General features: G+C 43.4%; 1 protein-coding gene across 1 annotated transcript in view; it reads left to right on the top strand.

Moving 5' to 3' along the window:
• MYO16 (myosin XVI) overlaps positions 1 to 18,389 on the top strand; it is a gene marked incomplete at both ends in the record, with an annotated part of 485,888 nt that overhangs the window by 373,118 nt on the left and 94,381 nt on the right. The window contains one exon of the mRNA XM_079722050.1: positions 13,645 to 13,747. Within this exon, the coding sequence (XP_079578176.1) occupies positions 13,645 to 13,747 (103 nt within the window). The remainder of the gene's footprint in view (positions 1 to 13,644; positions 13,748 to 18,389) is intronic.

Here is an 18,389-nt window from a genome sequence, read left to right as displayed (position 1 = left end):
TCCAGGAATTGAGACATAAGTAGATGAGGCTTTATGGCGAGAATGTAATTGAGAGGAAGAGGACAGAGACTTTAGAGATGTTTAGGATGTGAAATGATCAATACACGTTGATGGACCTGTCTTTAGAGACGTCCAGGTTTCCAGGTGAGGAGGTGGAAAGACGGTAGACACCACATAGGAGTATTAGGAGTGGGTGTGGAACTTGAGGCGTGCGTGGGAGATCCACACTGGCTGTCCAGGAGGCAAGGGGGCATATTGGGGTGAAGTTCAGGAAAGTGGTTACTGTGTCTCACATACACACAATTTTAACATCAGTTTATAAGGGATCCTTACAGCCTTGCGGGTTTTGAGACGGCTCAGGGAGAAATTCCAGGAGGGGCAAGAAGCAAGTGCTGAAAAGCACATGTATTGATGAGAAGGATGGAGGGGCTGAAGTGTATAAAGGAGGCTGAGACGTTGTGGAACAGCTGAGGGGCAGCCTCGAAGAATGGCAAGGAGACTGTTTCAATGAGGAAGGAGCCAGTGGTTTCATATGCCACAGAAAGGTCAAGTTATATGAAAACAGAAAGGGTCGCAGGAGAAAAAAGCCCTGAAATGCAGCCATTGGATTTGACGGTAGAGAATTTGTTAGCTATCTTGACATATGAGGTTTCGATAAAACGATGGGCACAGAAATGGAAAATGGATTGCAGAGGTTGGAGAGTACATTGGGATGAGGAAGAGAGTTGGATTTGATTATTGTTCCAGTGCTAACCCACCTCTTGCTAATTCTCAGTTACCACATCACATTGTGGTAAAACACAACTTTCAAAATGGGAAAATCATGACTGTCATACAAATGTGTTATGAACACCTATCAAAGATTTTTTTCAGTTCCTTAGGTAAAGAGGAGACTAATAAGGTGCTAAAACCAGATCTGATTTACAAGGGAAGAATTTATTTACAGAGATTATATTCTCTAGGGGCAAAATTTATTTACCCCGCCATGACGAACATCCTTTGTGTTGCTTTGGACAGAAACTATCTGCATGTCATCAGTTTCTATAGTTTAAGTTCTATCACAGCAGAGCTGCAAAATAGCTGAGTTAAAAGCAATCAAAGATTATACCTCTATAGAATTCGGTAATCCCCAAGGATCCACTGGACAATGCCCAGCATTCTTTTGAGAGGACATGCAAAGACAAGACCATATCTTGTTCACCATTTTTCCCAGTATCTAGCAAACTATTGTACACATGTTAATCTTATTGGTAATTATCAAGAGAAGTGATAGAAAAGCTAGAGATGATTAAAACCAGAACTTTTAAGTGTGTGCAATACCAAAGGTGTATAGTATGTTACTGGACATGAAGAGAGAGAGCATTTTGCATATTATTAATTCCTCTAGGGTTCTAGTCAATACTAACTTTAATCATGCCTTCTCTGAATTAAAACTTTCATTAGAGGCATCCGTACCTAATGGTGAGTGATATACTTAAATTTCCAAGATATCTCCAATAGCATGCATCTTACATCATTTGGACTTATCCAGCCAATATTTTCAAATAGTAATAATAAGTAATCAATATTTAATATGACAATTATGTGCACATCTTATTTTCCCTCAAAATATGGGTGTACTGGGTTCTAATTCAAAAATGTTAGTTACCCTTCACTATTTGTTATATCATTCAAGATTAACATTATCTGTATTTAAAGTGTCTCATTAAAAGAGAAAAAAAATAGATGTTAAATTTTTGCTTTTGATCCTATGTTCTTAAAAATGTTCATTCCTTTCATTTCTTGCCTCAAGATGACAACTCAGTTAACTGACATTAGAATTTACTGCCGCTGATTTTCCATGACTCACCACAATACAAATGTCAATTTTGTCTTTTTTTTAGTTTCTCTTTTTCTTTTTTTAATTTTCATATAATTTTTATAATATATAAATTTCATATAATTTTTAAAGTTTACTTTCCATTTGCAGTTATTACAAAATATTGGCAATATTCCCACTGCTGTACAATACATCCTTGAGCCTATCTTATACCCAATAGTTTGTACCTCCTCTTTCCCCATGCCTACATTGCCCCTTAACCCACCGGTAAGAGTTTGTTCTCTATATCTGTGAATTTGCTTGTTTTTTGTTATATTCAGTAGTTTGTTGTATTTTTTAGATTCCACATGTAAGTGATATCATTTGGTATTTGTCTTCCTCCATCTAACATTTTACTCAGCACAATGCTTTCCAAATCCAGCCATGTTACTGCAAATGGCAAAATTTCATTCTTTCTTGTGACTTAGTAATATTCCATTGTGTGTATATACCACATCTTCTTTCTCCATGCATCAGTGGACACTAGGGTTGTTTCCATGTCTTTGCAATTGTAAAGAGTGATGCTCTGAACATTGGGGTGCATGTATCTTTTTGAATTAATGGTTTTGTGTTTTTTGGATATATACCCAGGAGTGGAACTGCTGGGCCATATGGTAGTTCTGTCTTTAGTTTTCTGAGAAACTTCCATACTGTTTTCCATAGTGGCTGCACCAATTTACATTCCCACCAACAGTGTGCAAGGGTTCCCTTTCCTCCACATCCTCACCAACATTTGTTATTTGTAGAATTTTTGCTGCTAGCAATTCTGGCAGATGTGAGGTGATACCTCGTTGTGGTTTTGATTTGCATTTCCCTGTTGATTAGCAATGTTGAGCATCTTTTCATGTGCCTGTTGTCCATCTGCATTTCCTCTTTGGATAAATGTAAGTATTGGATGATGGTATTTTAAAATTAATGCTTTCTGTGTGGTATTTACATACAATGGAATATGTTATTCAGCCTTAAAAATGAAGGGACTTCTGGGCTTCCCTGGTGGCGCAGTGGTTGAGAATCTGCCTGCCAATGCAGGGGACATGGGTTCGAGCCCTGGTCTGGGAAGATCCCACATGCCTCGGAGCAACGAGGCCCGAGAGCCACAGCTACTGAGCCTGCACGTCTGGAGCCTGTGCTCCACAACGAGAGGCCGCAATAGTGGGAGGCCCACGCACCGCGATGAAGAGTGGCCCCCACTTGCCGCAAATAGAGAAAGCAGTCACACAGAAATGAAGACCCAACACAGCCAAAAATAAATAAATTAATTAATTAAAAAAAAAAAATGAAGGGACTTCTGCCGTTTGTGAGAACATGGATGAACCTGGAGGACCTGATGCTAAGTGAAATAAGCCAGACACAAAATGACAAATACTGTATGATCTCACTTATATGTGGCTCTAAAATAGTCAAAATCATAGCAACAGGGAGTGGAAGGGTGGTTTCCAGGGGGTGGGGGGGGAGGGGAAAACAAGGAAGTGATGGTCAAAAAGTACAAAGTTTCAGTTCTGCAAGATGAGTAAGTCCTAGAGGTCCGCTCTACAGCTTTGTGTGTATAGTTATCAGTACTGTATTGTTATCTTAAGAATTTGCTAAGAGGGTAAATCTTACGTAAGTGTCCTTATCACAGTAATAATAAGTAAATAAATAAAAATAAAGAAGGTAGAAGGAAACTTTTGGAGGTGATAGTTATGTTTATGGCATTGATAGTGGTGATGGTTTCACAGAGGTGGAGTTATTTCCAAACTCATCCAGTTAAATGCATTAACTATGGACACACCTCAATACAGCATTTTTAAAAATAATGAATACTTTCCAAAATTAACAAACATTATTGGGTTCAGATACTGAACCCCAACTCTTCATTCAGCTCTTGTCACACATTTTCAAAAGTAGACATTCAAAATAAAATTTCATCACTGTGCAAATCGGGAGATCTAGTTTCAGTGCCAGGCTGTTCCCTCAGAGCTCATAATAATTTCATTCTTCTTCATGATCTGCTAACCAATTATAATAACAATGATATTCAGAATAACAGGTTCCTATGTAATTCAATTCAATATCTGAAATCGACATAAATGTATTGAAATCATAAAATAACTGGCATTAGCCACCAATCTTCATAAAATTTTTTAGCCATTTACCTGGAGAAGAAGAGTCTTCTGTGTTTAGTAGGGAGAGAAAACACTGGAACAACAAATATTTCCAACAAATAAATCAACCTGCCTTGGTTTCCTGTTCCTACTAAAAGATAGGAGGTCAGACTAACCTCAGTGGATATTTGGTTAGGGAGCAAATTGCTTTAGGAACAGGATAATTTTACTGAAACCACAAAGCTTGGAGAGGGCTCTCATTTCGGCTTAAACAACAAATGAACAGCTGTTCTTTTCAGTTTAAGGAAACAAGCTGTTCTAGTACCTGATAAATACAGGCTATGGCTCAACCAGTAAATTCTGCAAAGTGTGGAGGGGGAAGGATGGAGCAGGTCAGCTTCAACGTCCTCACCGACTGCGCTAAGCATCCTCTTGGGCATGTGTAACGGGATCTGAAAACAGCAGCCTTGGGTCCTTCTCCTGCAACCGTTAGTTCAGATCCATCGCAGATTCAGTCCCCCGAGAGGGCCCAGCTTTAAATGTCCCCACAGTAGGTGGCCCTGCAGTGCCATACATGCACGGATGGGATTTCTGTGTGTAAAAAAATCCTCCGGCCCTATTAGAAGCAAGTACAACCCTGGCCAAGAAACAGGTTACCTGCTGCAAAGGCTGCTCAGGAAATGGAACTCTGTGTATATTTCATACCAGGACACTTTTAATTGAGTGTTTCACTTCCATCCATTTACTGAATAATTCGAATGTTCTTCTGTTGTACAATTAAAATGAAATAATGGGACGGGCTTGAAGTAAGAGAACTTGAGGGCATTGTCATGTAAATTCTAGGCAGATGCTCTGAATCCATTTTTTATCTGCAGAGTGGTACTGGCTAATCCCAGAAGCCAAGGTAGAATTTCACATTCTTTTTTATTATTCAACTCCCATATTGTCTGGGATGAGAGCCTCTGGCTTAATTACATGAAGTGCCTGAATGAATGCCACACAATTAAGGCCGCACCTCCGGACAGTCTGCTTGGCCACGGGATCTGGAGTGAGATGCTTCTGCGGAAGTGACCATGGTGTGAGTGGATTCGTTTTGGTTGTGGTCCTCGGTACCCACCGCCTTCACTGTGCCGGCAGCTCACAGGCTGCAGCTGGTTGGCACATTAGCAGCCATAGCCAAGAGAAACAGCACACCTTCGGTAGAACTCACACAAAATCATCCCGGGGGTTTTCAGATGAAGGCTAAAAGGGCTTCTCCAGGGCCTCTCAGCTGGCCCAGGAAGTAGGGTCCAGGATTCCCCTCACTATTCTGTATTATCTCCTTTCTCTTGTGTCTGCATCTCCACCATCAGTGATGTAAAAGCCAGGCACTGAGTTTGAATTTTGGATGCTGTGTTTTAGAGTCGTAACAGATAAATGCCTAATAAATGTGGCTGTGATGACATTAAATAATAGCATAATAATGTCATGAAAATAACAGTAACAAAAGCAACACCCCCCAGCATAATGAGGGAGGAAGAGAAGGAGAGAGAGAAGGGGAATATCATCTTGACATAGGAGGCTTGGAATTTAAGGCAGTAGCATGGAGTCTTGCTCTTTACATTTCCTGTTTTATTAATAGTCCTCATTTATACATTAATCTGTATGATGGTTACCTTCATCCTTTCAGGCTCAAAAACAAAAGAGGCAAGTATCTGTTTTTGTCCCATCTCTCGTACACATTTAGTAGGAGCCATATTAGACCCAGAATTCTATAGCCTCGACTAAGAACTTAGCTTTGCTGTAAACTAACTTCTTGCAGTTATCATGTAATCTCTGTAAATGTCGTTCTGCGGTTACTGTGAGAATTCAGTGATGCTATGCACTGACCGATCATCATACCTGGAATCTTTAGGCACTGGATAACTCTTCCTTGGTGTTTCTCCCTTCCTTCCATCTCTCTCTCCCCACCTTGCTTCTCCCCTGACCCCTTTTGAACTCCAGAGAATTGCATGTAGAAGTTAAGAATGACCCTCACCAAGCTAGTCACCCAGCTTCGGACAGAACTGTCATGTGGGCATGCAGCTCTGGGGTGACATCAATGGGGCAGCTCTTCCACCACTACCGCCCACCCCCACCCCCGGCAACTCTTCCCAAGGACTCTGCTCCTAGGGGGCTCTTGAACCAGGAAACCCATGGGAATGTGGAGAGCCATGGTGCCTTTGAATGGTGTAACCATTTTCTAAAGATGACAGCAGCCTATTTACCATCATTTGGAAAGAGAAGAGAACCGAGTCTTGCCCAGTGGCATGAGCAGTAGGTCTGCAATTGTCATAGTAACGATGGAAAGACTTGTCCCCTTAATAGAGTCACGTAAATCCTGAGGGGCTTAATGGTGGTCCCAAAAGATGTAAAAGGAAACTCAAGACCAGAAACCAGTTCTGAACACTCCAGGAGACCCCAAGGCCATGGCAAAAGACAGCCAACATCCCCTTCCGGTTCTTCCTGTAAATATACAGGAAAAGGGGGTGCCTACTGACGAGGGGATGTAGGTGAACCCACTGGAAACTGTATCAGGCTGACGAGGGCACAGCAAGTGCAGAGAAATGTTGGGGGGCAGAAGTGGCTTGATAGGCTTGATACAGAGGACCTGTGGGAAGCTGTGAGAAGACGGGCAGTTGCCTGTGATGAAGACTCCATGTGCTCCACTGAGCAGCTCAGGCTTTGCTCTGCCGCGGAGGTGATGGGCATGGCGGGTAGAGCAGAGCCTGCCCATCACAGGACCGTCAGCTCCGGGGGCTAACACCCAGACCAACCGACAACCCTAACTGGGATTTCTAAACCTTAAGACTCACGGAAGAAGACAAAGAATGGGTAACACTTAACACAGTGGATTTTTGTGTGAACTAGAGGATTTTGGACTTTTTGCTTTCGCATCCTTTTCTTTAAAAGGAACAAAAATATAAGTGATCCTCTTTAGTTGAAAAGCACTTGTGCAAATCCTCTCTCTGTGTGTCTCATTTCTCCTTCCTGTCCTCCCCCCACCCTCCACGTTGAAATAGATTCTATTTCTCTCTCAAGCCCACTTGTGCTCCTGCGTCTTCGTACTTCTCACTATCTTCATGACGTATGTCAGTCCCGTTGCTAGGCAGCTGTTATGCTCAACCCCCCACTCAGCATCCTGAATGCTGGAAATGGGCCCCAAATTGCTAGAAAATCACCCTTCTGCACCTGCACTGTGTTTACCGTGAGAGCAGGAATATGAAGAGTACAATGACAATCCAGGCAAGTTTGTGGAAGGGGCAAAATGCATCCCTGTTTAACCATAGCCAGACGGCTACGTTCGTGCTACATGCCAGGTAGAGAAACCACACAGGGCCCTGTGGGAAAATTTCAAGGGAATGGTTAGAGAAGAGCCTGTGTCCTCATCCTGTCAGAACTAAACCTTAATGAGCGAGGTAACCTGGAGGAAAACAGAAATACACAAAAATAAGCATGGATAGAATGTAGGACTTGTAGATTTCTACAAGTGTTGCCTATGCAGTATGAACCTTCTTCGTTGCCACTGAAAAGCAAAACACCCCAAAACTTTGCTTGATTCTATTTCATGCTCAAGCTGTGGACCTTTTCTTTATTTATGCCATGAACCACGAGAGCCTGGTCCTCGTGCTTCTCCACCATCTTCTTATGTCTTGATGCCGTAGGATTCTGGTTTCTTCTGGACATTGACTCAAGTCCTCAGTCACAAATCCAGCAGCCCCTTGTCAGTGCTGACATGCTCGCACCTCTCCACAAGGGTTAGTGCTGTGGACCCCATCTCACATCCTGCCTTCCCCGGGCTGCTCTGAAATCACACAATCCCAGCCCCATCTGCCGCTCTCCCCCTCCTCCTGCACCTGCCTTCACCTGCTGTCTCTCTCCATCTTTCCTTCAATGGAGAGCTGCCTCCATGCTCCATCTTCCTCTTTCTGTGGATTATCCAGGCCTTTCTCAGATAGAAGGAGGTTAACGGGAATCTTCAAGCATTCTTTTGTTGTTCTCAGATAAGTAATTAAAATATGTCCCTAATGAGAGAAATGTCATCAGGTCTTGAAATAAGAAAACCACATCTTTCTGGAGATATCATTTTAGCCAGGAAAAGGCACGTGTAGTATTTGAGCATGTGCAGTGAAATCAGAACCCGTCTCGGTGACCAGTGCATTTCTTGGCATAGTATCTGGCTTGTAATAGGTGCTCAAAGAATATTTGCTGAATAGAATTCAATTTTAAGTGGTTTCAGGATTGAAACTGTCACGACAGAATTTTCTTTGAGAATGAAGAGATGAAGTCAATATTCAGCAAACAGAAACAATTTCAGAGAAATTGCATCTAAGTTTTTTTTTTAAGCATTAGCTTAATATATATTCCTTGCATCTTTCTAAGGCAATGATTCTACAATTTCATGATAGTCAACTAAGAGTCACTACAATGTTTAACCAGATGTCTACGGTCACTGCATAAGCCTTTTTTTTTTTTTTTTTTTTTTTTTTTTTTTGTCTCTGGGACTATGAGGGATAGAATGTCAAGGTTCTCCTTGAAACTGGAAGGAACAACCACTTTTGAAAAGAGGAATATTTATTTCATCCCTTTCCTTAGGTTCTATTGTACTTTACATTTCTTAATTGTTAGCTTTTTCTCTGCTACTTCAACTTCAATCTACCCATCTTAGAATACAGAGACCCCAAAATGAAAAGGACCAGTAATGTGGTTCTTTCACTTATAATTTTGTAAGGTGTGGTCATGTCTGTTATTCTTCTGTTGTCATCATATTCTTGATTCTGTAAGTGCATTGAGGAGAGGTTTCATGAATCCTTGACGTAGAAAGAGCACTTAATGACGAGTGTGTGTGTGATAGAATTTTTCAGTAACTATGATGGAACTTGCTGGGAAACCCCACACTTATATACTGGCAACTTAGGATGTAGACTGGCAGAAAGGGGAGGATGAAAGTCGTCAGAGACACGTTCACAAGAGAAGTGAGGCAAATGGAGCATCTAACACAGTTAGAGGTTTCAACTGTGTTACCCCAAGTAACAGAGAACCCTGAGTATTCAGAACCATAATGGAAAGAGAACCAGTTTACCACATGGTAAGTACTGTCCTGTTCGGTCAGACAGAAGGTCGTGACAGAGAAGAGACTGACCCTGGCTGAGGAATTGACAACCAGGGAGGCACTAGGTCTGGTTCGGGGGTGTTGGTGACATTGGTCTATACCTCCTTTGGGAATTTCACCTCCACTCCCCGTTTCTGGTTCTCCTGAGTTGCACTGACTGTTTCCTTCTGTTTATGCAGCATTGGCCCAGGGAAATAACTACTCTTCCCAGACTACTCCATCTCAGTAAATGTCAACTTCATCCTCAGTCTCCTAGGTCAAGAAACGACATCATGCTCTCTTCCCTTCACATCCACATCAGTGCACTGGTAAATCCTATTGGATCTGCCTCAAATATGGACAGAGTTCAACCAGTTCCTACCATTCCCATTGCTTCCATCCTGGGCTGTGGGAAGAGCGTCCAGAGGGTCTCCCCAGCCCCCCACTCATTCCTTCTGCCTGCTCTCAGCCTCACAGCTGTGACGATTCTTTAAATGTCAAGTGATGTGACTCATCTGCTCAAAGCCTTGCTCCCCAGAACTCTCAGAGTCAAAGCCAAAGTCCTTGGCATCACCGGTGGGGTCTTTGTCCTCACCCCGTGTGGATACCTCTGTGAGTCCACTCCTCCATCTTTCCTCCCCCTTTTCTTCTCCAGCCATGCCTGCTTCCTTGATTCCCTAAACAGGCACTATCCCACCCCAGGCTTCCAGACCCCATGCCCTCAATTTGGATCCCTGTTCCCCAGAGAGAGCCATGCCTCCTTCCTCACCAACAGGTATCTGCTCACCCTGAAACCTTCCCTGCTTTATTTTTCTCCATCTCTCTTGTCATATCTGACATCCGTCCTCATTTACATTTCTATTATCTCTCTCTCCATCATGGGATGTAAGGGGTATAAGGATCTGTTTTGTGTCCTGCTGCATTCCCAGTATCTATTTTGTGCTCAGTCAACATTGGTTGATTGATTGAATGAGCCCGAGTGAATGAGCCACAGGACCCATATTCTGGACGCGGAACTAGGTGCCAACCATGCCCCTCATCCCAAACCAGGATGAGGCAAGAGTGAGTCAGCTGGGAGAGTTAACATTGACTTCTTAGAGTCGGCTAGTTTATCTGGGACACAGGGCAGGTGTCAGCCTGAGGATAGGGAATCTTCAGTGGATGGAAGTGACCACTTCTTGGGCAACAGAGGCCAGGAGGGTGTGGGGAATGAAAGCAAAGAAGTCCCTTCTCCAGTCATACCAGCACTCTCAGGACCATGTGCAGCTCCAGGCTCAGGATGATTATTTCCATTTGGTCTGAAATTGAAGTTTCTATGAGATCATGCTTCAGTGCAGTGATGGGCCCGTGACACCACCCAGAGATGACACTCACATTCCAAAAGACAAGATGTTTTTAATTACACTAAAATAGAGTACCTCACCCTGTCTAAGATGACGTTTTTGTCTTTTCGGTTGAAATGTCAGAATTATACCATTTTAGGTGTCAAAAGAACAATATAAAATGAAAAAAAAAGGCACCAAGTGTTAAGATTTTTTGTTCTGACTTGTTAATACTGTATTCAGATACTTGAATTATGTCAATTCACTTCTTGGTGATAATTAGCAAAGTTCCAGAATGAGACAATTATAAAAGAATGAGAAGATAATTTGAGTGATTTCATTTCATTGTGTGACTCTGGGTAAGTGGTGGAAACGCGCTGATTTTCCTGAGTGTTTGAATGAGTCTGTATGTCATTATGAGTTTAGTTTACTGCTAAAGAAAAGCTCAGTCACCCAAAGGTCAGAGAACCAAGAGCTCTTATCTCTGCATGTCCCGTATGCTGATGGTTACTGTGCGTTTCGCCGTTTGGTACTTTGATGTCAAGCTCGTCCCTTTTCACTCTGGAACCATCTGGGGCCAGGGCTGCTTCCTTCCTGCCTTGGCTGGAGCGATGGTGGTAGAGACATTGCCTCCAGAGTCAGGCTGCCCCAGGTTCAATCCCAGACCCTTTCACCATCTGTGTCAGGTCCCTAGGGCTGCCCTCACAAAGCACCACAAACTGGGGTGCTGCGAACAATGCAGATGTACTTCTCACAGTTCTGGAGGTCAGAAGTCCAAAATCAGGGCATCGCCCGAGCCCTGACCCCCTGAGACTCTGGATGGACTCCTTCCTTGCCTCTCTGGGCTTCGGGTGGTGGCCCCACAGTCCTTACAGCTGCGTCACCTCCCTCCCCACCTCCATCGTCACATGGCGTCCTCCCTGTGTCTCTGTGTTTACGTGGCATTTTCTCTTCTTATAAGGACACCAGTCCTGTGGGATTAAGGCCCACCCTACTGACCTCCTCTTAACTGCATTACATCTTTGAAGACCCTATTCCCAAACAGGTCACGTTTCTTTTGGGGAGACACTATTCAACATCATCTGTGTGAACTTGGGCAAGTGACTTAATTTCTGTGACCGTCAACTTCTCACCATCAAAAGATTATCATCCAAGGCCCCTGCATCTTGGAGGAGTGTGCGAAGCGACTTATGAAAAGTCCCCTGCATTCATTCGGTGCTCGAGAAGTGTCCTTCCCCATCCTCCACTCCCCCAGCCCAATTTCTTCATTTGTGCATACTTTCTACATGCATAGGCAATCGAGCAGACACCATGGGATGTGCAGAGATGACCCCGAGCCCTGGGGAAGCTCGCACACTTTGAGGACAGATAAAAATTAAATTAATGTTTATAACAGAACATAGAATTTGGGTCTCACACATGTGCGGTATTGAGAGAGGGGAAGATTACCCACTCAGTGCTTTGCCAAGGGCCTCACAGAGAATTTGCTGCAGAGCTGGAACCTGAATCTTGGTTTAGAGCCCCAATCCAATTTCTCTCCTATTCACATTGCGCAGTTATATCAGTTATCATCTTTGAACCACTTAAACATTATAACACATAATCCCTGTTTGCCCACTGATGCTCCAATGTCATGTACCAGCATCTTTTGGGGATGCCCATCACCTTCAGGTGGCCCCTCCATGACCCCCATACTCTCTCCTCCCGGTTCCCGGCCTTCCGCACACTGCAGGGTAGAAAATCATATTCTTGCCTCTTATCAAAAAAAAAAAAAAATCACTGAATACTTCCATCATCCATAGATCATTTCAGACCATTCAGTGTGATCAAAATGATGAGCAAGATTTTTCAGAGCCGTGCCTCTAGCACTACAATTCATGTTCAGTCTCTGTTGCTTGCTATTTTTACCCCCTCCTGTACCCTGAGTTGATACATGAGCAAAAATCTATGTGTGAGAAGGGAGGGTGTTGCTGATGCAGCCGTATTTATTTTGTCTGACTCATGGCTAGCAATATCATGACAATTCTCAATCCAGGGCAAATAATACGGTAAGTTTTTGGTGACAATGCTGAAAAGATTTTAGAGGGGAACTGAAAGTCTACTACTGAAAAAGTCACACAGGGGTATTTTCTCAGTATTTATGTTATACCCCAGACCCACAGTTCCTGCTGCGCTTCCCCCTCCAACCTCGCTTCTCTACCGCACTTGCAGAAATAAAGAGCTGCGGTGGCCGCCAGTGGGACACGTCCAGCCCTCTCAGTGCTCTGCTGGATGGGGGTGGAGAACCGGGTGTGTAGGTGACACACCGCCTTCCTTAGATGCCCTCAGGAAACAAAGGACTCATTTGAGAAGATGCCAAATTTGCTGCAACAAACTTTAGATGAAAAGCTGAGATATTTTACAGAAAACTTAGGTGATTTCATTATCACCTTTGAGTTCCCAGGGCAGCCCAACGTGAGGGTCATAAACACACCAGATGCAGTTAGACTTTCTTCTCGGTTCTCCTGTTTCTCTCCTTCCCCCACTTCCTCCCCTCCCCCTTCTCCTCCTCCTCCTAATGTGGTTTGGCTTACATGTCAGGCTAGATGCCATACGTGCACATGAAAACTTCACATAGATTTGTTTTTAATGGGTCATATAATTTTGAAAGGCATTTTTTTTAGAAACCCATAGGAAAACTTGATAGAGTCATGAATTTCAGCCAAAGAGTGAAATTTAATTATTCCGAGGAACTTTCCAAAAATAAAATGTCCTTCTAGAAGATTTAAAATACTCAGTATCTACTCAATGGGGAGGAAGCTTCTCCACCTCTCACTTAAATAAAACTTTTGGGTGTTTTGGTGTCCCTTTATTATAGATACTAACTACCTCTAGATTCACTCTCAAACACTAACAAAGAACGTTGGAATACCTTAAAAGGTGTATTTTAAGAGTATTCTACAAATTTAAATGAGAACTAATAGACTCATATTCTTCCTCTTCGAAGTTTCTTTTGATAAATGCTTTGCATCACTCCTGATAATATTAAAGATACATTCAGGATTGAGAGATGTATTTGGTTCCTTTTAAAATAATTTTCCTTTTAAAGGATAAGGGCTGTTTCTTAGTGGTCCAATGTGAAATGCACAATGGATGGAGATTTGGGGGTGCGTGGGATAAAGTAAGAATGGGAAAAGTTTAAGAAACAGGGTAACAAAGGCAACCCTGTTGAAGATAATCCTTTGATGACCAATTCAGTCATGGCTTTCCTGTCCCCACTGCTTTTTGCAGGTATAAGCCCTTGGCTGAGACCCTCCCGGATGACAAGAGGATGCTGCCGGCTGAGGAGAGATGCCGGCTGGCTCTGCAGCAGTGCCCGTTATCAGGCTGGCAGGTGGGTGACCTGCAAGCTCCTACCAGAGCAGTTAGGGTTTCCAGTAGGGGAGCAGAATCCCCATGGGGAGCTGCCCCAGTCTCACTGGCAAAAACAAATTTCTGTGGTGTGTTTGCAAAGAGAGACGCTAAGTGTAGTCCCTGGAAACACATCAGTCCTTCTGACTCACTGGTTTCATCAGCAAACACAGGATGAAGGAAGCTCGGAGCCTCTGTTTACAGCGTGGGGAGAAGTCCAGAAGCCCCACTAAGTTTGCCCACATCCCAGACCCCAGTGCTGGTACCAGAGCTTTCTGTAGTGTCTAAAAGGGTGCAGAAGTCAGAGGATCCAAAACGGGGCGGGGGGGATTGGAAGAGCTCAGGGGTCTGCTGGAGGGATAGCCAGGCTTCCAGAAGGAGGAAGGAGCAGGAGACAGAATAGCAGGGAGATGCTCCCCAGAAACACAAGGGCATAGTTTGGATTTTGTTTAATCCCTGAAGCAACTCAGAATGCCACCGTGACTAGGGTTAGGAAGAGAAAGAGGAATTTAAAAAGTAAAACAACTGAGAAGGTAATGTTAGAGCAATAACAGGAAATAGAATAGAGTCCACGACACCAGGAATTATTGCAAGTTCCTAGATATAAAACATCTGAAAGTGCATTGGTGGCAAGCAGCTTGGTGGCCAATAGCTTAGGCAAAACATAACCATTACTGGAAAGCAGACATAAATCTCATTTTTTAAAAATGAGAGGGAGATAGAGCATCTTCAAGTGAAAATGCATGATAGTTGATGAGGCCAGAAAAGAGTACTTTAGTGCAGAAATGACATAAAGAGAAGGTTCAGAATTGCTGATGTGTCTGAAAGTGGCCCCATGTGGGTAAGACAGGTATTGAATCCTGGATTGACACTAACACCCTTATCTGTCTACGATGAAGAACTAAGAACCTCGCATTTTAGCATCGATGAGTAACGTTTTCATCGTCGGTGCCCCCCAACCTCTTTCTTTATTATCCTTTCCCCCGTTCTTTCCTTTTTTTACCTAATAATGGAGTTAAGCTTTAAATAGCGGTCTGAAGGAGGACGCTCACACAGTCGGTAGTAGGCATGAACGCACATTTGTGCCAAAAGATGGGATAAAAAAAGGAGTAAAGAGGACTTGCTAACACAGAGTGATGTCAGCTAGCCCCGCTCCAGTCAGTGGCATAAGATGTGGGCTCACATGCAGAATTGTTCAACAAGCCTGTAGGCGGTGAAGTTCTTTCAACTGACTCATTGTCAGAACTTTTAAGCCAGTACCTGAACAGTAGTGTTTCCTGAATATAGAACACGAAGATTTTCTCGTTGCATTTTGTTCTTTAAAAAAACACAGATAAGAATAATTTACTTTATTAATGTTGAGAAAGAAGGTTGACTTGTCGAGACAAAGTGAGGGAATCTGGAAGAATTCTTCCACTGTGACAGTGACCAGCAGGGACCATAACACCTGACCAGCCATCCTTCCTCCGAGACACCTATGTAGAGTGTGAGGTCAGACGTGAGGCGGCAGGGGGGTGGGGAGCAAGCCAGTGCAGCCTGGCAGCTGTCCCTCAGCCCACGTGTGCTAGGACACTTGACAGTGCAGCTGGGGACGGTATGACACTGAATCCCACATACATTGGGACTTTGAAAAAGTGCATCAAAATAAAAAATGCGGAAGAGTTCCCATTTCATTACACTAGTTTATTTTCCCTCACTCTTTATCTCCCCAAAGGAGGCCAAAAATACAAGACAAAGAAAAAAAAAGAAACGTATTCATTTGCTGATCATGTTTGCTTATGCGTTCCCTATTGAATAGTTAGGAAAGACGGCATTCTCCAGCTTCTCCAAGATGTAACACTTCATATACTTTATGCTATAAGACAAATCATTGACTTCGCAGAAATAAAGCTCATTCATGTTTCACTCTTGTGCTAGTCAAACAGCAAATGAAGTTTTTAAAAAAATTATTTATTTCTGACCTAGAAAGGCAGACCCCTCAGTTTCAGAAACAAAGCATTTGTTCGAAACGCATTGATAGTTACAGGCAGAGTTGTTACCACCATCTTCTGGTTGGTTAATGAGGACGAGGATTAACTAGGAGCTGTTTGAAGCAACAGCAGGTCCTAACGGGTGGTTCTTGTATGGGCAGCCTGATCCTCAAATTTCCGAGTCCAACTTACACTTCTGTGAAGCCGCCTGTGTTCATCTTTGGCTGTGAGCGGTTAGCGAGAGATTAATGGCTATTCTTCTCCAAGTTTTTTGGAAGCAATGCTAGAACATAAAGGGATTGGAGTCATCCTTTGCTGCGTGAATCTGCGTAGAGTGTTAGCTAGAAATTCAATTCTCTTAGCTAAAAATATGATCCTTTAATTGTGGCTCTGTTGGGTCTTGGGGATCTTGTGAGATTGCTTCCTTTCTCCCAGACATTGATCAGAGCCTGTGCAGGAAAGCCTCTGCATCATCAGTAGCCGGATTCTAGCCCCATTGTTCCTGTTCTTTCGCACGTTAGAGCAATTCCATCAGTGGTGCTGAGCACCGGGATTTCCTTCTGTTTCAGACGAGGAGAGACGTCTTCCCTTCCGTGTTGTGCATTTGTTTACCAATCCGTGTGTGCTGTTTATTGTTTATGTAGCCGTGGGTTTGGAGTCGGTACGTGAGGCACTGGAAATCCTGATATTTCATAAGTAACGATTCCTCTCATCCTTGGAATTTGTTACAACTATTTATAGGGTTTTTTTGTTTTGTTTTGTTTGCTTTATTTGAGTTAAGCCCTATAACAATTCCATGCAGAAGAAGGAAGGTAGGCAGTGAACAGGAATAACCTCATTTCAGACGTGAGCAGGTCGTCTTAGAGCGAGACATACTGATCAAAACACAAGGTGTGGCAAATATTTCGTTTCGGTGGGGAGGCCCCTTTGCTGGGACCAGACCCGGGTCTTCTGTGCTGTGCTCTTTCCCCTGCACTCGCCTCAATCTGCATCTTTTAATGTAGGTACCGAAAGTCCCTTTCCTCAGACTACAGAACTTGAAAGGCATGGATTATGCATCCCGGCCTGAGCTTCCATCAGAGGCACTGGTAGCTTCGTTTATGAGTCGGAGCAGATTGCTTCCTGTAGTTCGTGTCGCTTTTCTGTTTCTGATTCGCCCAGTAGATGGAGGAAAAACAAGCTGGCTGCTTCCCGTTGCTGGCGATTCTGATCGGAATGTTTCTTATGCAACCGTCAGCCCACTGACCCTTCAGCAGCCAGGGCTTTTGGAGGCTAGGTCCTGACTGCATTTTGCAAAGAAAAGGAGGAGAAGGAGAAAGGGAGAAAAGAAGGAATTGGACTCAAGGGAAGAAGTGTTTGACTCTGGCCAGTGTTTAATGTCAGCTCTAGTCTGAGAGCGGAGACTTGGATGCTCCGGGCATCCGGAGGAAACAGCAGGTGTGGTGACGATTCTCAGGCCAGATGCGAGTCTAGGGGACGCTCGCCTCGTGTTCACCCCTTGGGCAAAGGCAGGTGGAGAACAGCCCTGCTGAAGCATGCAGGTTGCCAGCTTTGCTCGCGACCAAGCCCCCACCTCCCTGTCCTCTGCTTGTCCTCACTCGTGAGGTTGCCCACCTTCGACCAAGTGGCTGTCTGTCTGTCCTCCACCAGCGAGGAAGTGCATCCAAGGAGGCCGCGGCTGCCGGGTTTGCTGCTGTGTCTCCAGCACAGGTGACGGAAAGATGCAGGCAGACACTCTGTGCAGATTTGCAGGGCCAGTAAATGAGTCTGTGTCAATAAGAAGCTACCAAACCTATGCTATAGTTTAGATACGAGTATACACAGACATATACGTTAAAACCTGGAACAATTCACAAAAACCTAACACTGCTAATATCTGGGGAATGGTTTTGGAATGAGAATCAAATGGAATTTTTAGCTTGTATCTATGTTTAGAAGGTACATGTATCTATGCATTACTCCTGTAATTATAAATGACTTTTAAAATTTGTAGCCACTCCCTAAGTACAATTTAAGTGGAATATTGTGTAGGGTCAACTTAATTATTTTAAGCTTTTATGAAAAAAACAGTAAATCACACTGACCATGCTTTCCCTAAAGCATTTTTGTTTCCAAATAATAATTAGCCTATTGCATAATTTACACCACCGGCCCTTTCTTCTCAAAGGCATCTTCACAGGATTCGAACTGGTCCCCACAAGTTTGGGCAGACTCACTCAGGCCATTACTCCCTTTACATACTCAGCATCACTGTTTTAACAGAAGGGGGTTTTAATTTGATGAAGAGTGAAGAAAAATCATGAGGTAGTGATGACTGGAAAAGCATCCTGTTTGGTGATGGTTTCTTGTTCATGTTGATGAAATGACATATTTTAAAAATATGCTGGACGAATCAGAGCTTTATCCTTATTTCAAGGCAGAATTTAAGTTGCTCAAAAAGAAATAGAAGGTTCTTGAAATGATTTGAGTGGACTCTACATGACTGCCTTCCAGGACTGTGTTCTGTCTCACCAGAGGTATTTTTCTTTATGAAACAAAGAGTCTGTGGCGTACTTCGTTTGTGGTGAAGAAAAAATCTACACAGTTTGAAAACAAATTAAATTAAGCTGCTAGTTATTAACCTTCTACTATTTGGTGTTTTCTAAATTATTCAGG

This window comes from Hyperoodon ampullatus (genome assembly GCF_949752795.1).
Source record: "Hyperoodon ampullatus genome assembly, chromosome: 16".
Classification (NCBI taxonomy): Eukaryota; Metazoa; Chordata; class Mammalia; order Artiodactyla; family Ziphiidae; genus Hyperoodon; species Hyperoodon ampullatus.
This window is presented reverse-complemented; position numbering and strand designations above follow the sequence as displayed.